Raw genomic sequence first — 21,348 nt, 5'->3', positions numbered from 1 at the left:
CCTTTTCCTTCTCTCTACTTTTGCATTGAGGATGTGAAATCTGCAGGGAAAATAAAATCTAGTTAGTTAGAATTAGTTAGGCCAGCTGGGCACAGTGGCTCATGCCTGTAACCCAGCACTTTGGGAGGCTGAGGCAGGCAGATCACTTGAGCTCAGGAGTTCAAGACCAGCCTTGCCAACATGGTGAAACCCTGTCTCTACTATACAAAAATTAGCCAGGTGTGGTGGTGTGTGCCTGTAATCCCAGCTACTCGGGAGGCTGAGGCACACGAATCACTTGAACTCAGGAGGCATAGGTTACACTGAGCCAGATCGCACCACTGCATTCCAGCCTGGGCAACTGAGTGAAACTGTGCCTCAAAAAAAAAAGAATGAGTTAGGCTATGAATAGCCCAAAACACTCAAACTGATGCAGGGCAGGCAAGTCCCAAAGTGGGGCTTAGCCTGCCAGGGTTCTTGGCTTCACCTAGGAAGGAATTCAAGGGCGAGCTAGTTGTAGGGTAGAAGAAAACAGCTTTATTGAAGCAGCAGTGTTACCGCCCTGGCAGGGTTACAGCTCCATGACTGCTCCTGCAGAGCAGGGCCACCCCATAGGCAGTGTGCTGACAGCAGCAGATCAGGGCAGCTCTGCAATCAGATTTATACCTACTTTTAATTACATGTGGACTAAGGGGCAGTTTATGCAGTAATTTCTAAGAAAATGGTGGCAGCTTTTGAGTCTTTGGGTCATTGCCATGGAAAGGGGCAGTAACTCCTGGGTGTTGCCATGGCAATGGTAACTGACATAGCACCCTGGTGGTGTTTCTTACAGAAAGCGGCTTCTACCCCATCCCTGTGTTGGCTAGTCCACAGTTTGGTCCAGTGTCCGAGCCCTGCCTCTGGACTTTAGTCTTGCCTCCTACCCTGAAACCTCAGTGGCTTAAATGAGATAGGATGTATTTCCCTCTCATATATACAAAGAGTGAGGAAGGTGGTGTAGCTACATAGACATCATGGTAACAGGGTCCGTGGATCTTGTTCTTCCACCAGCATTCCACGCTGTCTTGTGATCTGAGATGGCTGCTTGAATGCCTGCCACACTTTTACATTCCCAGAATTACCACTTAACACTTTCTTGTAGACTTCATATGTCAGAACTTAGTCATGCGGCCATACCTAGCTGCATAGACTGCTGGGAAATGTAGTCTTTTGGCAAGACATCAATGTGCCTACCTAATATATACGGGAGGTCTGTTATTAAAAGCGAAGGGAAGAACAGAAGGTCTCTGCTTCACCATTATGGCCTTAAATCAGAGACTGACAAACTGTGGACTGTGGCCAAATTCATACTTCCATCTGTTTGTTTGTTTTTAATTGGAATTTTTATTGAGATACAGTAGTCCCCCCCAATCCAAGGGACACATGTGCCAAGACCCCAGTGGGTACAGAAACTGTGGATAGTACCAAGCCCTATATATATCTATACTATGTTTTTTCCTATACATACATGTCTATTATGAAAGGAAAATAAAAACGTGGGACCCCAATTCACTATGCCAAAAGAAAAAAATATAAGCTGGAAGCTGAGTCATGCAAGAAGCTGCCTTTCTGCTAGTTCCTAAGCAGAGAGCTACAAATAAAAGGTTAAATATCCCCCCGGTCGGTACTCTATGTTCACCTTATCTATGTAAAGTGCTGATTTACTAAGCACAAGACATCATGTAATTGACTATTCCCCTACCTGCTCCTTTTGTCTTACAACCTGTGGATGACCTTATCCTCCCTCTTTCCCTACCAGCCCACTTCTCCTCTTTCAATATCGAAGCCCTCAAAGTCATCTTTGGAGAAAGGCAAAGACCACAGACTGTTTCTGTGATTCTGTGTTTATTGCTTCCTGGCATGTCCTTAACCTTGGCAAAATACACTTCTAAATGGATTGAGACATGTCTCAGATTTTTGGTTTATGCTATGATAAAGTTTAATTTATAAATTAGTCACAGTAAAAGATTAATTGCAATAATAAAATAGAACAATTATAGCAATATGCCAGCATCACCGCTCTTGTGCTTTGGGGCCATTATTAAGGAAAATAAGGGTTACTTGAACACAAGCACTGCAATACTTCAATAGTCAACCTGATAACCAAGATGGCAGCTAAGTGGCTAATGAACTGGTAGCATCTATGACGTGGATGTGCTGGAAAGAGGGATGACACACATCCTAGGTAGAATGGAGCAATGGGGCAGGGTGACGAGAGATTTCATCGCTATTCAGAATACTGCACAATTTAAAACTTATATATATATTTTTTTTGATTCAAAGTTTCGTTCTTGTTCTCTAGACTGGAGTGCAGTGGCGTGTTCTCGGCTCACTGCAACCTCCGCCTCCCAAGTTCAAGTGAGTCTCCTGCCTCAGCCTACCAAGTAGCTGAGATTTCAGGTGCTGGCCATCATGCCTGGCTAATTTTTTTATTTGTTTGTTTGTTTTTTGTTTTTGTTTTTTTTTTTTTGAGATGGAGTCTTGCTCTGTCGCCCAGGCTGGAGTGCAATGGTGCTATCTCGGCTCACTGCAAGCTCTGCCTCCCGGGTTCACGCCATTCTCCTCCCTCAGCCTCCCGAGTAGCTGGGACTACAGGCACCCGCCACCATGCCTGGCTAATTTTTTTTGTATTTTTAGTAGAGACAGGGTTTCACCATGTTGGCCAGGCTGGCCTCAAACTCCTGATCTCAAGTGATTCACCTGCTTTGGCCTCCCAAAGTGCTGGGATTACAGGTATGAGCCACTGTGCCTGGCCATTAATTTTTTTATTTCTGGAATTTTCCATTTAATATTTCCAGAAGTCAGTTGATGGTGGGTAACTGAAATCTTGGAAAGTGAAACCGTGGGTAAAGAGGGACTACTGTAATTATAGATTTATGTGCAATTTTAGAAGTAATATGGAGAGACTCCTTCTACACGTTGCCCAGTTTTCCCAATGGTAATATTTTACAAAACTGTAGTATAATATCATAACCAGGATATTGATCCACTGATCTTACGCAGATTTCCTCAGGTTCACTTATACTCTTGGGTGTGTGTGTGTATGTTAAGTTCCATACCATTTTATTGCCTATGTAGATTCATGTATCCACTCCCACAGTAAAGACACTGATTCCATGGTATGACTGTATCATAGTTTGTTCAACCATTCACCCATTGAAGAATGTCTGAATCATTTACAGTTTTTGGCTATGAGAAATAAAACTGCTGTGAACATTTGCATACAGGTTTTTGTGTGAACATAAGTTTTCCTTTTTCTGGGATAAATGCCCAGGAATGCAATTGTTGGGTCATATGATAGTTGCATGTTTAGTTTTCTAAGAAACTGCCAAACTGTTTTCCACAGTAGCTGCACCATTGTGCATTCCCACCAGCAATGTATGTGTATGATCCTGTTTCTCCACATCCTCTCCAGCATTTGATGTTGTTACTATTTTTAATTTTAGCCATTCTGATAGGTATATAGTGATACCTCATTGTGAATTTTGTTTGTTTGTTTATTTTCTTTTTTGAGACAGAGTCTCGCTCTGTTGTCCAGGCTGGTGTGCAATGGCATAATCTCAGCTCACTGCAACCTCTGCCTTCCAGGTTCAAATGATTCTCCTGCCTCAGCCTCCCAAGTATTTCGGATTACAGGCGCCCACCACCATGCCCAGCTAATTTTTTGTACTTTTAGTAGAGATGGGGGTTCACCATGTTGGCCAGGCTGGTCTCGAACTCCTGACCTCAGGTGATCCACCTGCCTTGGCCCCCCAAAATGCTGATACTACAGGTGTGAACCACCAAGCCTGGCCTCATTGTGGTTTTGATTTGCTTTTCCCTAATAAGTAGCTAATGATGTTGACTATCTTTTCAAGTGCATATTTGCTATCCATATATCCTCTTGGGTGACTCCATCTATTTTTGTAAATAAAGTTTTATTGGAATACACACCTGTTCATTTATATATCATTGCTGTCTGCATTTACACTACAACAGCAGAGGTAGGACAGAGAATATATGGCCTGCAAGCCTAAAATATTTACCATTCTTGCCCTTTATAGAAAAATGTTGCCAATCACTGCCTCAGACAAATCATGATTTATTCCTTGAGGCGGCTGGGCACAAGGCTGTCCAAACACAATCAGGGTTTTATTGGCGAGAGAGAAGAGAAGAAATGACGTTTTCTGCTGTATTAGACATCCAGTGGTGCCCAAAGATGTTCACTGCAGCATTGTTTGAAACAACCAACATTCGGAAGCAACAAAAATATCCACCAAGAGAAGACTGGGTAAACAAATGTGATATATTCATACTATGGAACAGTGTAACAAATCACAAGAAATGAACTAGATTTATAGATAGATGTATTTCAAAAACATAATGTTGAGCAAAATAAGGCATTTGTAAAATGAGGCAATTATTTGTACAGTTTGATACTGTTTATGTAAATTTGAAATACACAGAAAACAATACTATCAATTATTCATGAACACACACACATTTCTTTAAAATAGGCTGGAAGGATACACATGAAATTTACGATGGTGGTTTTGCTTTTGCCCTTGGGAGTGGAAGGGTAGAAATAGCACGGGGTAATTGATAAAGGGGACTTTGGAAAGATATACATGCACTGGTATGTATAAGAGTTTAAGCCAGGTGCAGTGACACATGCCTATAATCCCAGCTATTTATGAGGCTGAGGCAGGAAGATCGCTTGAGCCCAGGAGTTCAGGACCCACTTGAGCACTGTAACAAGACCCCATCTGAAAACAAAACAAAAAAACCCTAATAATTAAAGAAGCTTAAGTGCATTTTCCACATATTTCAATTTCAGGATTTTTTTTTTTTTTTTTTGAGACAGAACCTCGCTCTGTTCCCCAGGCTGGAGTGCAATGGCACGATCTCGTTTTACTGCAACCTCCGCCTCCTGGGTTCTAGCGATTCTCCTGTCTCAGCCTCCTAAGTAGCTAGGATCACAGGTGCCCACCACCACGTCCGGCTAATTTTTGTATTTTTAGTAGAGACGGGGTTTCATCGTGTTGGTCAGGCTGATCTCGAACTCCTGACCTCAGTGATCCACCCACCTTGGCCTCCCAAAGCGCTGGGATTACAGGCATAAGCCACTGCACCCAGCCCTCAATTTCAGGAATTTGATGACAAGGTTTTCAATAGTGAAGTTCAGCCCCATACCTTTATGTGTCATCGTTTTACTGTTTCCCACTTTACTAAAAGCACACAAATAAGGAGATCACAGAATTCACCGGTTTCCCTAGTTATTAGAGTGTCCTGAGCAGATAGCAGACACATCGTTGATGCCTGCTCAGCACTCACTCCCTGCCTTTAGGGAGTACCCTTTAGCTGTATCCCATTTCAACCCTGTAATTCTGATAGAGGCTTCCAGCCTTCAGAGCTTCTGCACTTCCTTGGCCACAGAGGTGGGTAGCTGAGCCCCACTGGGCCCTTAACATCTTCCTGGCCTCAGTACTTGCTTGGAGATGGACACGTGGCTAGCTTCCCGCTTGCTGCAGAAGCAAGCACCCTTCAGAGGTGTGGCCTTTGGGATTAATCCTGATAGCTCAGCCCGGGTTCTGTTTCTTCAGACCTCTCAACAAGCTTGTGAGCAAGTTAAACCACTGTGGGAATACCCTTTCTGCTTATGAGGAATTCTCTCCTGTACAGCTGAACTCTGACTGATATTCAATAGATAAGCAAAATAGGCTGGGTGTGGTGGCTCCCACCTGTAATCCCAGCACTTTGGAAGGCCGAGGTGGGAGGATCACTTGAGGTCAGGAGTTCAAGACCAGCCTGGCCAACATGGCGAAATCCTGTCTTACTAAAAATACAAAAATTAACCGGGTGTGGTGGTTCACTCCTGTAATCCCAGCTACTATGGAGGCTGAGGCACAAGAATCACTTCAACCCAGGAGGAGATTGCAGTGAGCTGAGATGGTACCACTGCACTCCAGCCTGAGCAACAGAACAAGACTCTGTCTCAAAAAAAAAAAAAAAAAAAAAAAAAAATCTGGGGCCTTACAGGGCGTATGTTCTCAGAGCCCCTCTCAAGAAGTAAAACAATAAGTGACTCTATGGGGTGAAGAAATGCCCAGAAAAGAATAATTGATCAAATGCAATTGAGTAACTCTGGCATACACTTTGATATGCTACTCGGAACTCACTTCAGCAGTGATTCTCAATTTTTGCTGCAGGTTAGGATCACCTGGGAGCTTTTTAAAAAATCCTGACATCCAGGATATCCTGATACCCAAACCAATAAAATCAGAATGTCTGAGAGGGAGCCAGACAGCAGTGTTGTTACAGATCCCAGGTGATTCCAATCTGCAGCCAAGTTTGACATGCACTGTCCTTCAGGAAGGAAGGGTGTATTCCTCCAGGTGCTATGAGTGTTGCAGGAAGACTGCCCTCAGCTCTCAGTCCCCTGTGGGAATTGCCTCAGTTGAAGAAACTGCCTCATCCAAGATCATATTTCCTTCCAGAGGCAAGTCCACATCTGTTGAGCAACCAATGGTGGGTTACAAAGGCCAGGTTCTTTTGCTACAATGGGAGACAACTGTAACATACAGCGCTTCTTGTCACAGGAACCACATCACCTAGCTACATTCTTGTGACTCCCTGTGCCAAATCCTCCTTCCTTTTCTTCCTTTTCGTAGGTAGTGATCCCAAAGGTATCCCCAAAAAAACTGTCTGCATGCTAATCTCCACCTCAGATTCCACTTGCTGGGAAACCCAACCTGTGACAATAACCATGTTAGATCTTCCACCTCTGTCCACCTGACACGGAAGTCAAAGGGCAACACAGGTGAGGCCACTGAATGGACCAGAGGGGAGCATCTGATCGAGGACAGCTCAGGCAGTAAACCTATCAGACTTGCTCCCTCTCCGGTGGGACTCCACGTATTAGAGAGGATTTGCCAGTTGGCAGTGAAGAGAGAGGGAAACAAACACGGTGGCACCAGCTGATATTCCTGTCCTTAGATCTGTCTTGGATCCTGGTGGTTTTCAATTCGAACTTGATCCATTCATTCTTCGTCCGTTTGTTTAGGAATAGATGAGTTCTAGAAAGAGGCTAGCTTTCTCTCTACTTAATATGTTTCTAGTCACTGACTACTTAGATCAAGATTCCAGATTCCACCCTCTGGGTGTCTGGCCCATTCCTCCAGCTCTGAACTGCTTTTTTTTTTTTTTTCTCCTGAGATGGAGTTTCGCTGTTATTGCCCAGACGGGAGTGCAATGGCATGGTCTCGGCTCACTGCAACCTCCGCCTCCCGGGTTCAAGCCATTCTCCTGCCTCAGCCTCCCTAGTAGCTGGGATTACAGGCGCCCACCACCACACTCAGCTAATTTTTGTATTTTTTGTAGAGACGGCGGTTTCCCCATGTTGGGGGTTTCACCATGTTGGCCAGCCTGGTCTTGAGCTCCTGACCTCAGGTGATCCACCCGCCTCAGCCTCCCAGAGTGCTGGGAGTGCAGACGTGATATCTGTTGGTAACATCATCCCCATTCCTCTAGAGAAATGACCATCTCTGATTGCATATGGTTCTGAAAGGACTAGCAATCATAGGACATACATGCACTATGGGTATACAGGGCACATATGTGATCAGTCCCAGCCAATCATAGTATCACCTTCCCTGACTCTCACTGTGGGCATGTGATCCACAGTGTCACATGCTAATCAGAGTCCTTCCCTGAGACATTTATCTATGGATGCTGGGAGTGAGAAATATCTTCTTTTGTCTGGTGCTACTAAACTGGAATAATATAAGCTTGGAGCTGTGTACAGCAATGCTTTTTTCCTAAGTGCAATAAAAGAAAGTGAGACCAACAGAGAAAAAGAGAGAGAGAAGGGGAGAGACAAATCAGAAAGAGAAGCCTGAAGGCTTGTTTCAGAGCCTGAGTTTCCCTTTTTTTAATTTTAGTTTTTTAATTTTTTGAGACAGAGTCTTGCTCTGTCACCCAGGCTGGAGTGCAGTGGTGCTATATCAGCTCACTGCAACCTCTGTCTCCTGGGTTCAAGCTATTCTGCCTCAGCATCCAGAGTAGCTGGGACTACTGGCACGCTCTACCACGCCCAGCTAATTTTTGTATTTTTAGGAGAGATGGGGTTTCGTCATGTTGGCCATGGTGGTCTTGAATTCCTGGCCTCAAGTGATTGACCTGCCTTGGCCTCCCGAAGTGCTGGATTACAGGCACGAATCACCGCTTCCGGCCCGAGTTTCCCTTTTTACCCTTGGACTTCCCAGAGCAAAATTAATTCTCTTTTTAGCTAAAGTCATTTTCAATTTGGTTTCTTTTTTTTCAACCTATGGATCTTAGCTAATACAGAACCTAACCTGGTCTGGAGAAGGAAGGCAGGGAGGGCTTCTTGAAGGAGGTAACCTCTAACATGAAACCTGGTAAGACTTAGGTGCCTGTGGGAAAGGGAGGTGAATTCCAGGGACAAGAGAGCATGACAAAGTGAAAGCTAAAAGAGGTTGCGATGATTAGATTAGATTGGAGATGGAGGAGAGTGTTGAGAGGTCAGGCTACAGATAGATGTGGGGTAGAGACCTCAGAAGGTTTTACATGGCATCCGCCTTGGAGAAGTCTCATGAAAGTGGACATTAAGATTTACAAAGCAGAGGGACAGGTCCTCAAAGAACTCACGGGCATTCCAGACATTGCTGAATTCATCCTCACGATGGCCCCAGTGATGTCCTTCTGCAAAGTGCTTTGAGAACATTCTGAGTGGCTTAGGGTACTTTGCTGCTATTAAGTGCCCATATAAATCCCAACTTATTGGCTCAAATGTTTGATTTCCTATTTTTCTTTCCACTTGCGTGTCACCTGTAATTAGAGTTCCAAAGTGCTCAGTGTGCCAAAGCGCTCGGGGTGATTTTTCTATTAAAACAGAAAGGAGAGAGGACTCATCGTTTCTGCAGATTGCAAAGTGGAGCAGGCAACTGTTTCCATCACCTGCATGGGCAATTGTGTTGGGATTGATGAGTCTTATAACGACACCCCTCACTTTTTTCTTAAAGGACTGAATTTATCTTTCTCTCTCCTACTCAGTGTGTGTGTGAATGTGTGTATGGTTGTGTCTACCTTTGTAACTTGCAGGTTTATCAGCAGCACAAATATTTTTGTTTGTTTTTTTGAGATAGGGTCTCACTCTGTCACCCAGGCTGGAATGCAGTTACATGATCATGGCTCACTGCAACCTTCATCCTGGGCTCAAGCAATTCTCCCACCTCAGCCTTCCAAGTGGCTGGAAGTACAGGCATGCACTATCATGGCTTGCTAATTTTTTTTTTTTTTAGAGATGAGGTCTTGCTATGTTGCCCAGGCTGGTCTTGAACTCCTGGGCTCAAGTGATCCTCCTGCCTCGGCCTCAAAGTGCTGAGATTACAGATGTGAGCCACTGTGCCAGGCTTAGCAACACAAACATTTATTGAGCATTCACTGTGTGTGGACACAAATCTCAGAAACACCTTCTGCTCTCTCTGGGCTCCATCATTCGTTCATTGATTCATTCATTCATTCCGCCAAGCAAGATTTACTGAGTACACTCTAGGAACCAGGCTGTATGAAAGGAGATGAGGATGCCCTGATGAAGAAGATAGGCATGGCCCCCAGCCTCAGGGAGCCCACATCCTAATGGGGGAGACACACAAAACAAACAGATAATAAATAAAACCACTTATCTATTGAGATACAGCTCTTTCTGTGATAGGGATAATTGTGTGTGGATGCATTACTTAGATGGAATGATCGGGGGGGTCACGTTCGAACTGAGAGCTGAAGGATGAAGAGGCAACCTCACTGAGGAGTGATACAGGAAGAGTGTTTTAGGAAGAGGGAAGTGGGTTCAAAAGCTCCCAAGGTGGAATAGAAGTTAGCCTTTTTCAGACTACAGATACGTTTGAATGGGAAGATATAAAATAAAACACTGGAACCCTCACACAGTGCTGGTGGGGATGTAAAGTGGTGGATGGCAGGTCCTTAAGTGATTAAACATGATTTAAAATTATTTAACCCAGCAATTCTGCTCCTAATAATATACCAAGGAGAAATAAGAAACTATGCCTACACAAAAACCTGTACAGGAATCTTCATAGACGCATTATTCTTTTTCATTTAATAATTTTTTTTAAAGACAGGGTCTCACTTTGTTGACCAGGCTGGAATGCAGTGGTGCAAACGTGGCTCACTGCAGCCTCGACCTCCCAGGCTCAAGTGATCTTCCCACTTCAGTCCCCCAAGTAGCTGGGACTACAGGTGTGCACCACCACACCTGGCTAATTTTTGTATTTTTTGTAAAGATGAGGTTTTGACACGTTGCCCAGACTGGTCTTGAACTCCTGAGCTCAAGCAATCCATCCACCCAAAGTGCTAGGATTACAGGCGTGAGCCACAGCACCTGGTCAGAAGCATTATTCTCAGTAGCCAAAAGATGGAAGCAACTCAAGTGCCCGTTGATGTCTGTAAAATAGGGATCATTTTTTAACAGATGAATTGAGAAACAAATTTTAGTCTATCCATACAATGAAATATTATTCAGCCATGAAAAGGAATGAAGTACTGATACCTGCTGGAACAGGATGAGCCTGGAAAAGATTAACTGAATGAAAGAAGCTGGACACAAAATGTCACATATTGTATGATTTCATCTATATGAAATGTCCAGAATAGAGAAATCTACAGAGATAGAAAGCACAATGATGATTGCCCAGGGAGGACTGGAGGTGATGGCTAAAGTCAGTGGGGTTTCTTTTGGGGGGTGATGAAAGTACTCTAAAATTGTGGCAATGGTGACATATATCTATGTATACTCTAAAATACATTGAATTGTGTGCTTTAAATGGGTGAATGGTGCAGTACGTGTATTATATTTCAATAAAGCTGTTGTAAAATATGATCTCGTTTATTATTTCAAGAACAGTGGAGGTACCTTTAGGTGTTTTAAATAGGGAAATGTCCTGATGTGATTCACTTTTCCAAAAGCTTTCTGGCAGCTCTCTGATTCATTGGCAGGAGCAACAATTGAGACGGGGAGACCAGTGGGGAGGTTCTGCAGTGGGCTAGGCTCCATGATGGTGCTTTGGATTTAGGGTTGTCAGATTTAGCAAAGAGAAATACAGGATGCCCAGTTAAATTTGAATTTCAGATAAGCAAATCATATTTTTAGTATAATATATCCCAAATATTGCATAGGACAAAATTATTCTTTGCTTATCTAAAATTTAAATTTTGCATGGGTATACTTACACTAAAATAATTCATTGTCTATCTGAAGTTCCATTCTAACTATGTGTCTTGCATTTTACCTGGTGACCCTCCTTGGACTAGGATGGTGGTGAGGGAGATAGAGAGAAGAGAAGTGAACAGATTGAAGATATAGTTTTTCTTTGTTTTGTTTTGTTTTTTGACGGGGTCTTGCTCTGTCTCCCAGGCTGGAGTGCAGTGGTGCAATCTCAGCTCACTGCAGCCTTGACCTCCTGGGCTCAATCAATCCTCTGACTTCAGCCTCCCTAGTAGCTGGGGCTACAGGCATGCACCACTATGCCTGGTTAATTGTTTTTAATTATTATTTTTAGAGATGAGGTTGTCCTATGTTGCCCAGGCTGGTCTCAAACTCCTAAGGCCTGTGTGATCTTCCCGCCTCAGCCTCCCAAATTGCTGGGATTATAAATGTGAGCCACCTTGCCTGGCCTCAAGATATATTTTGAAAGTAGAATTATCAGGACTTGAGCCGGGCATGGTGGCTCATGCCTGTAATCCCAGCACTTTGGGAGGCCGAGGAGGGCAGATCACCTGAGACCAGGAATTCGAGACCAGCCTGGCTAACATGGTGAAACCCAGACTCTACTAAAAATACAAAAATTAGCCAAGCCTGGTGATGGGCGCCTGTAATCCCAGCTACTCAGGAGGCTGAGGTAAGAGAGTGGCGTGAACCTGGGAGGCAGAGGTTGCAGTAAGCAGAGATTCTGCCACTGCACTCCAGCCTGGGTGACAGAGCAAGACTCCATCTCAAAAAAAAAAGAAAAAAAAAAAGTATCAGCCCTTGATGTGAGAGGTGAGGGAGAGCGAGAACTCAAGTTCTTGGCTGAAGCATCAACGTAGTGTCATCATGTGCTGAGATGGGAAAAACTTAGTTGGGTTGCAAAGAAATAAGATGAGAGGAATAATTTGGAATTTAATAAATTAGGAGGGATGACTTGGAATAAAGAAAATAATTTTGAGGCCGGGCGCGGTGGCTCACACCTGTAATCCCAGCACTTTGGGAGGCCAAGGTGAGTGGGTCACCTAAGGTCAGGAGTTGGAGACCAGCCTGACTAATATGGTGAAACTCCGTCTCTACTAAAAATACAAAAATTAGCCAGGCGTGGTGGCGGGCAACTGCAGTCCCAGCTACTCAGGAGGCTGAGACAGGAGAATTGCTTGAACCTGGGAGGCGGAGGTTGCAGTAAGCCGAGATCACGCCACTGCACTCCAGCCTGAGGGACAGAGTGAGACTCCATCTCAAAATAAATAAATAAATAAATAAATAAATAAATAAATAAAATAATTTTGATGTTCTTTGTTTCACAGGAGTGAGAGTTAAAGTCATGTTAATGACAAGAGTTATCTTTGCTTCATGTGAGCCCGGACTAGGATGGCTTCACAAGCTTGCCCTGGTGCCTTGCCTCTTAAGTAGACAGGCAAGGAAATTGGCTCTTGCTGTCCCAGGGTCTGAGCTGGAGTCTGGGCACTTATCCTGGGGACGCAAGCCATTGCCTCCTCCTTCGGCACCAGCAGTAACTGAGCAAAGTGTCTCTCATGACCATCACACTGGAAGTGAATTCTCAAGACAAATAAAAAGATGCGAGAGGTGAGAGAGCGCGAGAGACCCAAGGATGGAACCCGCTTTTTTCTCCAGGGGAGCGTAACACTTTCAGAGGGAAAGATTTTGGAACCAGACTGGAGAAATGAAAAGGGAAGGGGCTTTAATAAAAGCAAGAGGGGGTTGAGGAGAAAGAGAGGTGGGAAGAGAGTTGGGTCCATATGGGACAAGCTTCTTTTGAATGACTAAGTCTGTAAGTGGCAGCTGACGCTGAATCCCGTCTGTGCAGCATTTTTAAAAAATGGAATTATTGATGGGAAAGTTCTCAAGTACAAGGAAAATTTTTTTTTTTTTTTGCTACAGATCGTTTTTCTTTTATTTCAAGCCCAGTTAAAAAAATTTTTTTTGCAGAATTTTATATTTTGCTGATATGAAAGCATAAAACACATCTACAGCAAGGGATGCACCCAGGTAAGGCTGACATTCAGAATGGCCACTCACATCATTGCGATTTTTTGTTCATGTTTCTAAACAATGTACTTAGAAATCATCACCATTTCTTATTTTCATTTTCATATTAATTTCCTGATGCTCGCACATTAGTGATCCCAAATGAGGTGTGATTCTTCAGTCTCTACTTACAAGAGGGGAGGAAGTAGCAATGTCAGTTGAAGGGAGTTTTGACTTAACTCATGGCTTATTCGAGAATAAACTACTGTTTGCTTGTTTGCTTTTCTTTTTCTTTTTTGAAATGGAGTCTCGCTCTGTCACCCAGGCTAGAGTGCAGTGGCGCGATCTCGGCTCACTGCAACCTTCGCCTCCCAGATTCAAGCGACTCTCCTGCCTCAGTCTCCCAGAGTAGCTGGGCACAGGCATGCGCCATCACGCCTGGCTAATTTTGTATTTTTAGTAGAGATGGGGTTTCTCCATGTTGGTCAGGCTGGTCTCAAACTCCTGACCTCAGGTGATCCACCCACCTTGGCCTCCCAAAGTGCTGGGATTACACGCGTGAGCCACCGTGCCTGGCCGCTATTTTTTTTTTTTTTTTTAAAGAGAGAGGATCTTTCTCTGTTGGAGTGCGGTGGCATGATCCAGCTCACTGCAACCTCAGACTCCTGGGCTCTAGGGATCCCCTTGCCTCAGTCTCCTGAGTAGCTAGGACTATAGGCATGTATCGCCATGCCTGGTTAATTGTAATTTTTTATATTTTGTAAAGATGGGGCCTCACTATGTTGCCCAGGCTGGTCTTGAAATCCTGGCCTCAAGCCATTCTCCCACCTCAGTCTCCCAAGGCATTGGGATTACAGGTATGAGCCACTGCACCCAGCTACTGGTTGCTTTGAAGGTTACTGAATGCAATGTGCGCTTTTAAATAAACACCTTTGTTTAAAAATGAAATTAGTTGCTAACAATGATAATTTTTCATAATTAAGTATCAAGGCATTGAATTTTGGAAGATGTGGGCTAAGATGCAACAAGTGAGTACAGGAGAGTAATATTGGCTTTGTGTGGCTGGGCGTGGTGCCTCACACCTGTAATCCCAGCACTTTGAGAGGCCAAGATGGGTGGATCACCTGAGGTCAGGAGTTCGAGACTAGCCTGGCCAACATGGTGAAACACCATCTCTACTAAAAATGCAAAAATTTAGCCAGGCATCGTGGCGAATGCCTATAATTCCAGCTACTCAGGAGGCTGAGGCAGGAGAATCACTTGAACCCGGGAGGTGGAGGTTGCAGTGAGCTGAGATCATGCCATTGCACTCCAGCCTGGGCAACAGGAGCGAAACTCTGTCTCAAAAAAAAAAAAAAAATTGGCTTTGCGCGGTACATGGACATCCATTCTCCAGTTTGTTACAGTCCACGCCTGGCCCATTTGTCCCACTTTTGTTTCCTGGGGTCATCTGTAGGCATTTGAGTCTGTGATTACTGAAGTCCATCTGCTGTAGGCTGAATAATGGCCCCTCAAAAATATCCAAGTCCTAATCCGTGGAACCTGTGAATGTTACCTTAAATGGCAAAAGATTTTTGCAAATGTTGGCCAGGTATGCTGGCTTGCGCCTGTAATCCCAGCACTTTGATAGACCAAGGCAGGCGGGTCACTTGAGGCCAAGAGTTCAAGACTAGCCTGGCCAACATGGTGAAACCCCGTCTCTACTAAAAATACAAAAAATTAGCTGGGCATGGTGGTAGACACCTGTAATCCCATCTACTCGGGAGGCTGAGGCATGAGAATTGCTTGAACCCGGGTGGTGGCGATTGCAGTGAGCTGGGATCGTGCCACTGCACTCCAGAGCGAGACTCTGTCTCAATAAAAAATAAAAATAAATAAAAATAAATTTTTTTGCCAATGTCACTAAATTAAGGATCTTGAGATGGGGAGGTTATCCTGGATTGCCAGGTGGGCCCTTAGTAATCACAAGTATCCTTCTAAGAGGGAGGCAGGCTGGGCATGGTGGCTCATGCCTGAAATCCCAGCAGCTCAGCAGGCTGAGCTGAGAAGATTGCTTGAGGCCAGGAGTCCGAGACCAGCCTGGACAACATAGCAAGACCCTGTCTCTACAAAAAAAATTTAAAAATTAGCAAGGCATGGTGGCATGGAAATCCTGGAAATCCAGGACATTGTAAACCCCTCCCCGCTCTCCCAAGAGCTGGAAATATGACTCCCTTAGGCCAATCAGATGGTCCTCCAGGAGAGTGGTTCTCAAACTGTGTTACGCATCAGAATTACAGGGAGGGATTGTTAAAAATAAAATTGCTGGGGTCGGACCCCTAGCGTTTCCAATTTAGTGGTCTGGGCTGAGAATTTGCATTCCAAACAAGCTCCCAGGTATTGCTGGTTCAGGGGCCACATTCTGAGAACCTCTGCTCTGGGAATTTGAATCCTAGGAAATGGAAGACAGGCAGTGATCCCATCCTACAGAGATGGTTCACGGTTCCCATGATGAAATCCCTGAATCTGACCTGGTTCTTGGCATTCCAAGGGTCTGGTTATTCCTCTTTTTGTTTAACTTGGTGAGCCATCCTCTGAGTTTAATTCCCTTTTTCTTAAGGTAGGAAGACTTGGTGTTTGTTGCTTGCAAACGAAGAACTTTAACAGATTGTGCTTGCAAAGTATACCCTCAATGTGATAAAAGATGGGGTCCTGTGGAATACAAGACTTACAGAGCACAGGTTAGATGCAATCTCTATCTGCCAAGACTGTATTAATATGGATCATAGACATCATTTATTAAAAGCCTACATTATGTTTTATGGATGCTAAGAGTTTTATAGGCATTTTATCAGCCTTACAGTTATTCTGAAAGAAAGATATTTCTAGCTTTACTTTTCATTTGAGGAAATGGAGGTCCAGGAATTTACTACTGGAAAGATATAAAATCAACATAAATATAGTCAGTGAATGGTAGGCAATACTAAAAAAAAAAAAGACAGTATTTTCCTTCCTCTTAGCATGCTTCTCTCTCTCTCTCTCATTTTCTCTGGGTGACTAATGGTCCCATTAGCCTGCCTGCACTGTCCCTGTAAAAATTCTTTTAAAGGGGCAACAGGAAACATTGATCTTGACCAGCATAATTGGGTGTTTAAAATTTTCCAGTTTGAGGCTAGGCTTGGGGGCTTATGCCTGTAATCCCCCGAGGTGGGAGGATCGCTTGAGGCCAGGAGTTCAAGACCAACCATATGACCAACTTCATCTCTACTAAAAACTTAAAAATTAGTCTGAGATAGTGGCATGCTCCTGCAGTTCCAGCTACCTGGGAGACTGAGGCAGGAGGATCACTTGAGCCCAGGAGTTCGAGGCTGCAGTGAGCTACGATCATGCCACTGCACTCCAGCCTGAGTGACGGAGACCCCATTTTTTTTTTTAATTCCAGTTTGCTTTCTGTTTTAAGTGTTAAATGGTCCATAAAATCTAGAGATACAAGAAAAGCGATATTTGGCTTTTGGCTTGCAAGTAGATAATCAAAGCAAGTATGACCTTTGGATTTCACATGGAAGGCAAATGGGATGAATGGGATGCTAGCGGAATGGGGAAAAATTAGCTCGTTTTTATTTTTATTACAAATAATATTTATTGGCAGCAGCCACTGATGAGCAGCAGCCACGGTTCTGTGGTCTCCCATGTCTGTGGGTCTCAATGAGGGCCACAAGGTGAGGACCAAGAATGTGAGCAAGCACGGCCGCTGCTGCCACCGCAGGCACCCCACAGAGCACAGAAAGTTTGTGTGGGACATGATGTGAGAGGTGTGTGGCTTTGTTCCATATAAGTGATGCATCTTGGAATTGTTCAAGGTCTCCAAGAAAAAGTGAACTCTCAAGTTCATCAAGAAGAGAGCGGGGACACACATCTACACCATAAGAAGTGAGAGGAGCTGGGCAATGTCTTGACCTCCAGGAAGTGAATGGCTGCCAAGAAGAACTGAGACTTCTTCCCCTTCTGTGTATAATAAAACCTTTACAGAAAAAAAAAAGAGAATGCTTACTTGTATTGGATGCTTATGTTCCATCTTGCATCACGTGACTCATCTTTTACCTTAGTCATTGCTGTAGCAACTGGCTTTGTGCACGTGTAACCTGACAGTCGTTCCTGTTAGCTGCACAGAATATCTCCTGCTTTTTGCCCCACAGCATCTCTGCTGCCTTGGTATGGAACATCCGTGATAATCCATTTACTTATACCCAATCTAGAAGTGGGAGGTTGGTAAAGCTCCTTGGCATAGCCTTTCTCTAGTAGGGGATCACAGTCACTGGACAAATGCTTTCCTCTTCTGGCTCTTATCTTTTGGGAGGACAATTCTGAGCTGTGTTCTAAGGCTCCTTAGAAGGTGCTAGTGGAATGAGCCTAAATTGCCACAGTAGGACCAACTCAAAGATGCTCTTTCTTTTTTTTTGTTTTTTTGAGACAGAGTCTCGTACTGTCGCCCAGGCTGGAGTGTAGTGGTGTGAGTATATGCCCAACCACATACTCTAATTTTCTACAGCGAATATTGTCCAAGCCTGCTTTCCCACAGTAAGCAAGCCTGAGCCCTGGGTTTGTAGGCAGCTAGTTTATTTACAGAAGCGATTCTAGAGAAGAGGCCTGAGAGACTAAGAAGAGTTAGACAAAGAATAAGGGACAGTTAACTGCAAGAGCATCTTTGAGCCTGGAGTGGTGGGTCTGTAACCCCAAAGTGTCTGTAACCCCAGCACTTTGGGAGGCCGAGGTGGGTGGATCACTTGACATCAGGAGTTCAAGACTAGTCTGGCCAACATGGTGAAACCCTGTCTCTACTAAAAATATAAAAAATTAGCCGGGCATGGTGGCGGGCGCCTGTAGTCCCAGCTACTCAGGAGGCTGAGGCAGGAGAATGGCATGAACCCGGGAGGCGCAGCTTGCAGCGAGCCGAGATCGCGCCACTGCACTCCAGCCTGGGCAACAGAGCGAGACTCCGTCTCAAAAACAAAACAAAACAAACAAAAAAAAACCCATTTATTGAGCATGTATTAATCACCAGTCTCAAAGCTAAGAGTTGCCAATCTAGAAGGGAAGGGATATATATATATATATATATATATATATATATATATATACATAAAAATAAAATTACAAATTGTGTTACGCATTATGATGAGAAGTACACGATGCTGTGAGAATGAATAACCGGGATACCTGATGTTTCTTGAGTGGAGTTTGGAAGATTAAGTGAAATGTGAGTTGAGATATGAAAGATGTGTAGGAGTTAACCAGGTCAAGGTGGGGGGACAACTTCCCTGCTGAGGGAATATCAGGTGCAAAGAAAACATTTTTAAGTGGAATGCCATCGTATGTCACTTTCTTTCCCATCTTAAAGCCCTTGGATTTCCTTCTGGAAATCTCTCTCCTAAGATTTGACCTTCCCTTGGCTGGTTTCTCTTTCAGGTTTTTTTTAATGTTTTTTTTATTTCCATAGGTTATTGGGAACAGGTGGTATTTGGTTACGTGAGTAAGTTCTTTAGTGGTGATTTGTGAGATTTTGGCACACGCATCACCCGAGCAGTATACACTGAACCCAAGTTATAGTCTTTTATCCCTCCCCACCTTCCCACCCTCCCCTCGTCCCCCTCCCCTGTTCCAAAGTCCCATAAGTCATTCTTATGCCTTTGCATCCTCGTAGCTTAGCTCCCACTTATGAATGAGAACACACGATGTTTGGTTTTCCATTCCTGAGTTACTTCACTTAGAATAATCTCCAATGCCATCCAGGTTGCTACGAATGCCATGAATTCATTCCTTTTTTATGGCTGAGTAGTATTCCACCATATGCATATATCAGTTTCTTTATCCACCGTTGATTCTCTTTTAGATTTTAATTTAAATAACATCTTAAACAGACTTTCACTATCAATCCTTACTCCCCTTACCTTACCTTGTTTTCTTCCTAATACCTATCACTGATTCAAATGTTCATATTTCTTTGTTTAAAGTCTCCCCACTTAAACGCATGCTCCAGGACGTCAGAGTTTTTGTTTTGTTTTGCAGATTTAAATGCTGAATTCTTGGTGCCTGGCATATAGTAGATGCTGAATGTTTGTTGAATGAAGGAACAGTGCTTGGCGGAAAGTCAGAGCTTCCAAAACTGATAGGCAGGAGATCTGACGGGCCGAGGAGCAGCTGCGTAGACCTCCGCCTTGGGCGCCACAAGCCACACGCCGGACCACCACGTGCGTACAGGGGCAGCGCGGGGGGCGTGGCGGGGGCGTGGACGCCCACCCGGAACTCTAGAGCAGCGGCGGCAGCGGCTTCCGGCCGCGGCGGACACTTCCCTCGGAGGGACTGTCCCGTGGCACCCGGTGGAACCGAGTAGAACGTGGAGCGCCGGGAGCGGCGAACATGGACGACTACAGCCTGGATGAGTTCCGTCGGCGCTGGCAGGAGGAGCTGGCGCAGGCCCAGGCGCCGAGGAAGCGGCGACGGCCCGAGGCTACCGAGAGGCGGGCTCGGCGGCCGGAGGTGGGCTCCGGGAGCGGTGAACAGGCCTCGGGGGACCCGGCGCTGGCCCAGGGTCTCCTGGAGGGCGCGGGGAGGACCCCGGCGGCGCGGGCGACTCGGGCCGAGGGGCAGGACGTGGCGAGCCACTCACGTTCTCCTTTGGCCCGCGAGGGCGCCGGGGGCGGGGAGCAGCTGGTGGACCAGCTCATCCGCGACCTGGTGAGTGGCGGTCGCCTCCCCCACGCCCCCCATGCCTGCGCCGGCCCCCGCCCCAGGACAAACCCCTGCAGTGATTTGGAGAGTAACTGTGTGCCACTAGTTGCCCGAGAAAATGAGTAGACGCCCGAACACCGATGTTTGTGCGTGCATAGGGGTCTTTCTGGAAGCAGCGCTTCTCAGCCAGGGCGATTTTGTTCCCCCAGATGTGGCAGTGTCTGCAGACATTTTTGGGTGCCTTATCGGGGTGTATATGTGTGCCTGTTACTGGGCATCGGCCAGAGATGCTCCTGAACATCCTACAATGTACAGGACACCACGCACAAAAAAATGATCCAGGCCAAAATATCAGTAAGTGTGGGGTTGAGAAATCCTGCTCTTGAAGGCTAAACTTTGAACAAAGGTTGCCTTTGAAAAGGAGGACCCAGGTAATGGATAGGAAGGAATTTTACCTTTGTATACTGTTTGCACTGTTTAATTTTTGTAACCGTGCACGTATTCAAAAAAATTATCTCGGAAAAAAAGGAAGAAGAGGAGGAAGGAATCTCTTGGGCACTTTCATTAGGATAGAGTTTATCTTTTTGTGGGGCGTGGATACCTTGGAGAATCTGGAGGAAGCTGGGGACCCTCTGTCCGTTAAAAATAACCCCCTTAGGCCGGGCGCAGTGGCTCACGCCTGTAATCCCAGCACTTTGGGAGGCCGAGGCGGGTGGATCACGAGGTCAGCAGATCGAGACCACGGTGAAACCCCGTCTCTACTAAAAATACAAAAAATTAGCCAGGCATGGTGGCGGGCGCCTGTAGTCCCAGCTACTCGGGAAGCTGAGGCAGGAGAATGGCGTGAACCCGGGAGGCGGAGCTTGCAGTGAGCCGAGATCGCGCCGCTGCACTCCAGCCTGGGCGACAGCGAGACTCCGTCTCAAAAAAAAAAAAAAAAAACCCTTCAGAAAGTTGGGAAAATCAAGAACACCTGAAATGCATCCGTGGCTCCCAGGTTAACAGGACAAGGCTCCAGGTTCTAATGGTTTGATTTAAATTAGGCCCGAAGGAAATCCCTACAGCTTTCCAATTGGGAACCCACTTTTTTTTTTCTGTTTTTTTTTTTCTTTCTTTGTTTTCTGAGACAGAGTCTTGCTCTGTTGCCCAGGCTAGAGTGTACTGTTGCTCTCCCGGCCCACTGCAGCCTCAAACCACCTGGCTCAAGCCATCCTCTTCCCTCAGCATCCCGCGTAGCTGGGACTACACTCATGCGCCACCACACTCAGCTAATTTTTTAAATTTTTTGGTAGAGACAAGGTCTCCCTGTATTGCCCAGTCTGGTCTCAAACTCCTGGGCTCAAGTGATCCTCCCAATTGAGAATCTTTTT

General features: G+C 45.2%; 1 protein-coding gene across 4 annotated transcripts in view; it reads left to right on the top strand.

Moving 5' to 3' along the window:
• The first annotated feature begins 19,578 nt into the window (after positions 1-19,578).
• FBXW8 (F-box and WD repeat domain containing 8) overlaps positions 19,579-21,348 on the top strand; it is a 120,995-nt gene continuing 119,225 nt past the window's right edge. For 2 of the 4 annotated variants that reach the window (XM_058424769.1, XM_058424767.1), the window contains exon 1: positions 19,601-19,984. In XM_058424769.1, coding sequence (XP_058280752.1) covers positions 19,667-19,984 — 318 coding nt within the window. In that variant the 5' untranslated portion in view covers positions 19,601-19,666. Of the gene's footprint in view, positions 19,985-21,348 lie in introns of all 4 variants that reach the window. The other 2 variants (XM_058424770.1, XM_058424766.1) reach the window with 2 other exon arrangements.

The sequence above is a fragment of the Hylobates moloch genome, unplaced genomic scaffold, assembly GCF_009828535.3.
Source record: "Hylobates moloch isolate HMO894 unplaced genomic scaffold, HMol_V3 SCAFFOLD_12, whole genome shotgun sequence".
Lineage (NCBI taxonomy): Eukaryota > Metazoa > Chordata > Mammalia > Primates > Hylobatidae > Hylobates > Hylobates moloch.
Note: the sequence above shows the minus strand (reverse complement) of the source record. Positions and strands in the feature narration are given on the sequence as shown.